The 7,412-nt window shown below is 45.8% G+C and overlaps 1 protein-coding gene across 1 annotated transcript; it reads left to right on the top strand.

Moving 5' to 3' along the window:
- Positions 1-4,663: 4,663 nt before the first annotated feature.
- LOC140070281 (pyruvate dehydrogenase protein X component, mitochondrial-like) lies at positions 4,664-6,981 on the top strand. Its single transcript, XM_072116634.1, has 3 exons — positions 4,664-4,681; positions 6,069-6,133; positions 6,604-6,981. Exons 1-3 carry the CDS (start codon positions 4,664-4,666, stop codon positions 6,866-6,868), a joined length of 348 nt encoding a protein of 115 aa, XP_071972735.1. The 3' UTR covers positions 6,869-6,981.
- Positions 6,982-7,412: the final 431 nt, after the last annotated feature.

Below are 7,412 nucleotides of genomic sequence, written 5' to 3'. Positions count from 1 at the left end.
ATGTGCCGAACATCTGTAATCTATTCTGCACTGTGTTCTGCACTGTGTTTTATCTTAAATGATCCTGTGTTCACTGTGTTCACTGTGTTCACTGTTTTTATTCTATTCTTCACTGTTCTTTACATCTGCTAACTTGTCGGGAGATAATATACGCGCGGAACAGTGAAGAATAGATCGCAGATGTTTGCAAATTATCAGAAGACATTATTTTTCAATTAAATAACACATTTTATTCCTGAACCATGGTCCCTTTGAAAAATGCTCGGGTCTCCCATTGACTTCAATGGGGCTCGTTACTCGAAACGAGCACTCGAGCATCTGGAAATGTTCGGCTCGAGTAACGAGCACCCGAGCATTTTAGTGCTCGCTCATCTCTAATATAAGCGGCTTGAGAAAGGCTCCAGGCCATAAGAGCCGAAACGTAGCTGTTTGGCACATGTTGGAATAAACCAGTACTTTGCTTCACAACTTTGGAGTGCTGCCATTGTTCTTCATCCTGAATTGAGAGGGGCCCATTGTCTGTGTCCTGGGATGTGCACCCAACCTATATCTTTTATTCAGAACTTCTTATATATATATATATATATATATATATATATATATATATATATATCTCCTGTGTGTGTATATTGTGCATATTCTTTTGTACGTGTGTGTATAATGTATATGTGTGTATAATGTATATGTGTGTATTATACACTGGAGAACAAGGTCTGATCACTGGATTTTTACAGGAATAATATCATCTCCATTAATGAACATGTGATGGATGTACGCAGGGCCGGATTATAGGCGGGGCTTCCGGGGCTCGAGCCCCGGGGCCTCCACCATCTTGCCCCCCTTAGGGGCCCCCACCAGATCGCACCTCCCGTGCCCCCCCTCATGAGCCGAACGCCGCCCTCCGCCTCCGGGCATAGGTGAGCGCCTCCCCGGCGATCCAGCCCCTGCATAAACTGCCCGCCCACTCATCCTGCTGCATGGGGATCCGCTCCCCGCTCCGCTCGCTCACCACACCCCGCTCCCCGCTCCGCTCGCTCACCACCCCCGCTCCGCTCGCTCACCACCACCCGCTCCCCGCTCCGCTCGCTCACCACCACCCGCTCCTCTCGCTCACCACCCCCCGCTCCTCTCGCTCACCACCCCCCCGCTCCCCGCTCCTCTCGCTCACCACCCCCCGCTCCGCTCGCTCACCGCTCCCCGCTCCACTCGCTGACCACTCCCCCCCCCCCCCCGCACGAAACTTGCTCCCGCCAACCCCCCCCCCCCTTCCCGGCCGAATAAGCGACCGACTCCCCCCCCCCCCCCCCTGGCGAACAAGCACTGGCAAGACCCCCCAACCCGCCCGAACAAACAGGCACTCGGTCAACCGTAACAGGTAAGTATATACATATGTGTTTTTCTGTGTGTATATATGTATATACAGTGTATATGTGTATATATGTATATACAGTGTATATGTGTATATATGTATATACAGTGAATATATGTATATACAGTGTATATACAGTGTATATGTGTATATATGTATATACTGTGTATGTATGCATCTACTGTGTATATATGTATATGCTGTGTATATATGCATTTACTGTGTATATGTGTATATATGTATATGCTGTGTATATATGCATCTACTGTGTATATGTGTATATATGTATATACTGTGTATATATGCATCTACTGTGTATATGTGTATATATGTATATACTGTGTATATATGCATCTACTGTGTATATGTGAATATATGTATATACTGTGTATATATGCATCTACTGTGTATATGTGTATATATGTATATACTGTGTATATATGCATCTACTGTGTATATGTGTATATATGTATATACTGTGTATATATGCATCTACTGTGTATATGTGTATATATGTATATACTGTGTATATATGCATCTACTGTGTATATGTGTATATACCGTGTATTTATGCATCTACTGTGTATATGTGTATATACTGTGTATATATTAATCTACTGTGTATATATGTATATACTGTGTATTTATGCATCTACTGTGTATATGTGTATATACCGTGTATTTATGCATCTACTGTGTATATATGTATATACTGTGTATTTATGCATCTACTGTGTATATATGTATATATGTATATACTGTGTATTTATGCATCTACTGTGTATATGTGTATATACTGTGTATTTATGCTTCTATTGTGTATATGTGTATATACTGTGTATTTATGCATCTACTGTGTATAGATGCATATACTGTGTTTATACACGCATATATTTATATAAGCATATATGTGTGTACATTTATATATATATGTGAATGATGTGGTTTTTGTATATAGTGTGTATATGGAATGTATGTATATACTCTATATATATATATATATACATATGTAAATATATATATATATATATGTTTCGTGCTGTCGCCGCTGTATGTAGCTGTGTTACTGGGGGTGAGGCGGCTGTATGTAGCTGTGTTACTGGGGATGAGGCGGCTGTATGTAGCTGTGTTACTGGGGGTGAGGCGGCTGTGTGTAGCTGTGTTACTGGGGATGAGGCGGCTGTATGTAGCTGTGTTACTGGGGGTGAGGCGGCTGTATGTAGCTGTGTTACTGGGGATGAGGCGGCTGTATGTAGCTGTGGTACTGGGGATGAGGCGGCTGTATGTAGCGGTGTTACTGGGGATGAGGCGGCTGTGTGTAGCTGTGTTACAGGGGATGAGGCGGCTGTATGTAGCGGTGTTACTGGGGATGAGGCGGCTGTATGTAGCGGTGTTACTGGGTATGATGCGGCTGTATGTAGCTGTGTTACTGGGGGTGAGGCAGCTGTATGTAGCTGTGTTACTGGGTATGATGCGGCTGTATGTAGCTGTGTTACTGGGGGCGAGGCGGCTGTATGTAGCAGTGTTACTGGGGGCGAGGCGGCTGTATGTAGCTGTGTTACTGGGGGCGAGGCAGCTGTATGTAGCTGTGTTACTGGGTATGATGCGGCTGTATGTAGCTGTGTTACTGGGGGCGAGGCGGCTGTATGTAGCAGTGTTACTGGGGATGAGGCGGCTGTATGTAGCTGTGTTACTGGGGATAAGGCGGCTGTATGAAGCTGTGTTACTGGGGATGATGCGGCTGTATGTAGCTGTGTTACTGGGGATGAGGCGGCTGTATGTAGCTGTGTTACTGGGGGTGAGGCGGCTGTATGAAGCTGTGTTACTGGGGATGAGAAGGCAGTATGTAGCTGTGTTACTGGGGATGAGGCGGCTGTATTTAGCTGTGTTACTGGGGGTGAGGCGGCTGTATGAAGCTGTGTTACTGGGGATGATGTGGCTGTATGTAGCTGTGTTACAGGGGATGAGGCGGCTGTATGTAGCGGTGTTATTGGGGATGAGGCAGCTGTATGTAGCTGTGTTACTGGGGATGAGGCGGCTGTATATAGCGGTGTTATTGGGGATGAGGCGGCTGTATGTAGCTGTGTTACTGGGGGTGATGCGGCTGTATGTAGATGTGTTACTGGAGGTGAGGCGGCTGTATGTAGCTGTGTTACTGGGGATGAGGCGGCTGTATGTAGCGGTGTTATTGGGGATGAGGCGGCTATATGTAGCTGTGTTACTGGGGATGAGGCGGCTGTATATAGCGGTGTTATTGGGGATGAGGCGACTGTATGTAGCTGTGTTACTGGGGATGAGGCGGCTGTATGTAGCTGTGTTACTGGGGATGATGCGGCTGTATGTAGCTGTGTTACAGGGGACGAGGCGGCTGTATGTAGCTGTGTTACTGGGGGTGAGGCAGCTGTATGTAGCTGTATTACTGGGGATGAGGCGGCTGTATGTAGCTGTGTTACTGGGGATGAGGCGGCTGTATGTAGCTGTGTTACTGGGGGTGAGGCAGCTGTATGTAGCTGTGTTACTGGGGATGAGGCGGCTGTATGTAGCTATGTTACTGGGGATGAGGCGGCTGTATGTAGCTGTGTTTCTGGGGGTGATGCGGCTGTATGTAGCTGTGTTACTGGGGGTGATGCGGCTGTATGTAGCTGTGTTACTGGGGGTGATGCGGCTGTATGTAGCTGTGTTACTGGGGTGAGGTGGCTGTATGTAGCTGTGTTACTGGGTATGAGGCGGCTGTGTATAGCTGTGTTACTGGCAGTGAGGCGGTTGTATGTAGCAGGAGGACGTGTGTGTACGCTACACTTAGTGGGGGCCTCCACCAGATTTTGCCCAAGGGCCCCCACCAACTTTAATCTGGCCCTGGATGTACGGGGTCTCCAGGTCACTACAACAGGGTTCTACACAACTACAAAGTATCAACATAAAAACTTTATTTTACGAAAAAAACCTGATTTACCTGTTTTGCTGTGTGATGGGGCTTTACCCAGCATGGAAATTGCTGCTGATTGAGTGAATCGCACAAGGAAGGAGCCGTGTGTTGTAGAAGAAGGTTCTGATACTTGTATTTCCTCTGCTATGTAGCTGTATGAGAAGTCCTGCTGCAGAAAACATTCCCCAAACCATGACACTTCCTCCATGACACTGACTTCTTTAAACACTTTGGGTTCAGTCTTTACGAGTTTTTCGATGAACATAAAATCCAAATAAATTAATAATTAGCCATGGCTGATAATGTTACAGTGACATAGAACCTCCCACCATGGCTGATGATATCACAGTGACATAGAACCTCCCACCATGGCTGATGATGTCAAAGTGATACTGATCCTCCCACCATGGCTGATGATGTCACAGTGACATAGTACGTCCCACCATGGCTGATGACGTCACAATGACATAGAACCTCCCACCATGGCTGATGATGTTACAGTGACATAGAACCTCCCACCATGGCTGATGATGCCACAGTGACATAGAACCTCCCACCATGGCTGATGATGTCACAGTGACATAGAACCTCCCACCATGGCTGATGATGTCACAGTGACATAGAACCTCCCACCATGGCTGATGATGTTACAGTGACATAGAACCTCCCACCATGGCTGATGATGTCACAGTGACATAGAACCTCCCACCATGGCTGATGATGTCACAGTGACATAGAACCTCCCACCATGGCTGATGATGTTACGGTGACATAGAACCTCCCACCATGGCTGATGATGTCACAGTGACATAGAACCTCCCACCATGGCTGATGATGTTACAGTGACATAGAACCTCCCACCATGGCTGATGATGTCACAGTGACATAGAACCTCCCACCATGGCTGATGATGTCACAGTGACATAGAACCTCCCACCATGGCTGATGATGTTACAGTGACATAGAACCTCCCACCATGGCTGATGATGTCACAGTGACATAGAACCTCCCACCATGGCTGATGATGTCACAGTGACATAGAACCTCCCACCATGGCTGATGATGTTACAGTGACATAGAACCTCCCACCATGGCTGATGATGTCAAAGTGATATGGAACCTCCCACCATGGCTGATGATGTCACAGTGACATAGAACGTCCCACCATGGCTGATGATGTCACAATGACATAGAACCTCCCACCATGGCTGATGATGTTACAGTGACATAGAACCTCCCACCATGGCTGATGATGCCACAGTGACATAGAACCTCCCACCATGGCTGATGATGTTACAGTGATATGGAACCTCCCACCATGGCTGATGATGTCAAAGTGATATGGAACCTCCCACCATGGCTGGCGATGTCAAAGTGATACAGAACCTCTCACCATGGCTCTATGTATACTGTATATACGGTATATTGTGTATATTACAGTATATAAGGTATTTTGTGTATATTACAGTATATACGGTATATTGTGTATATTACAGTATATAAGGTATATTGTGTATATTACAGTATATACGTTCTACATGGTATAGTGTGTATATGCTGTGGACCTCAAATTCCCTTCTGGGAAATCCTATACTACCTGCAGCCACCACTAGGGGGAGCTCAGGAGCTTCCTGTATACAGTTCAATAGATTGGGACTGAACTGCAATACCAGGGACAGCCCCTTTATTTGTTAACCTATTTTAGGTGTTTAACTATTCAACAAACTTTACTTAAATCATTTTTTATAAATAAATGTTGTTGTTGTTTTTTAGGTTTGGGCCCAAAAGGCAAGAAATGGAAAACTGTTACCGGAGGAATACCAAGGGGGATCCTTCAGGTATATTTGTGTGACTGTGCACCTTTTTGTAGCACAGTCATGTCTGATACACTGTTGCTATGGACTTGATATGGGCCGTTTCGTGTACACAGCTCCTCTGCAAAGCTACTTTCCTTCATTCCTGACCATGTCTGTGGTATTATCCTGCGGTCATGTGGTGTTTTCACCATTTTCTCCATGAAATAACTCCTAAAGGCGGAATCAGACTACACTTCTAATGTTTGTAGTCTGTTACTATGACAACACGTACATAATGCATTAAATACAGTGTAAGAAGCTTTAAATTGATATTTAACACCACAAAATCCACAGACTTAAGTTCATGTTTGAGCTTGTAAGAGTCAAGTTAAACTTAGCTACACGCATAGGCACGCACTGGAGCTGCATAAACAAAACGGTGGTGTTTTATATAAAAAATAACTCTTAGACGAGTGAAAAATTATACATTTTTTCTTCCTTTGGGGGTGCAGCATCTCTAACCTTGGCATGTACGGCATCACGGGGTTCAGCGCAGTCATTAACCCCCCGCAGTCCTGTATCCTGGCGGTGGGACGCTCCAGGACAGAGTTGGCTCTAGAGGAAGATGAAGAGGGGAACCCGGAGGTGAAGAGGAAGGAGATGCTGAATGTGACCCTGTCCAGTGACGGCCGCCTGGTCAGCGATGATCTGGCAGCCATGTTCCTGGATCATTTCCGAACCAACCTGGAAAACCCAATGAACTCTGCCCTGCTGTGAGGGGCCGCACGTTGTGATCTGATAGTGGGGGGTCCGGAGCGGCCGCGTACTCCCCCCACAGGAGAGAACAAACCTTATAGGATGGATTAATAATAAAGATTAACTTATTAGAACCCAAAGTGTGAGACTCTTCCTATTCTTCCCAGTATTAGAGATCACAGGGAGATGTAGGCCCGAAGCCTGAGGCTGTAGTAATGGGAGAATCCAATGGAAAGTGTTGTCATGGAGACATAGCACCGTTCTGAGACGGAAACCAATCACAGTGCAGAAACTAAAATGAAAGCCATGCTGTGATTGGTTGAGGCTCAGTTTGGGGATCTGCATACAATGGGGGAGATTTATCTTAAGTTTCTGAGGTAAAACTGTTCTAGTTGCCCATGGAAACCAATCAGAGCTCAGCTGTAATTTTATAAACAGCTGTGGGAAAATGAAAGCTGAGCTCTGATTGGTTACCATGGGTAACTAGAACAGCTCTGCTCTAAGAGACTTCTGATAAATCTCCCCCAATATTTTGCTACCTACCTGCGTTTACTTACAGGTAAAT

Source organism: Engystomops pustulosus, chromosome 7, assembly GCF_040894005.1.
Source record: "Engystomops pustulosus chromosome 7, aEngPut4.maternal, whole genome shotgun sequence".
NCBI lineage: Eukaryota > Metazoa > Chordata > Amphibia > Anura > Leptodactylidae > Engystomops > Engystomops pustulosus.
Note: the sequence above shows the minus strand (reverse complement) of the source record. Positions and strands in the feature narration are given on the sequence as shown.

What these genes read in the sequence shown, in the direction of transcription:
- LOC140070281 (XM_072116634.1), top strand. An exon ending in TACCAAGGGGGATCCTTCAG is followed by an intron (nt 6,134 to 6,603) that starts GTATATTTGTGT and finishes TTGGGGGTGCAG; the next exon opens with CATCTCTAACCTTGGCATGT.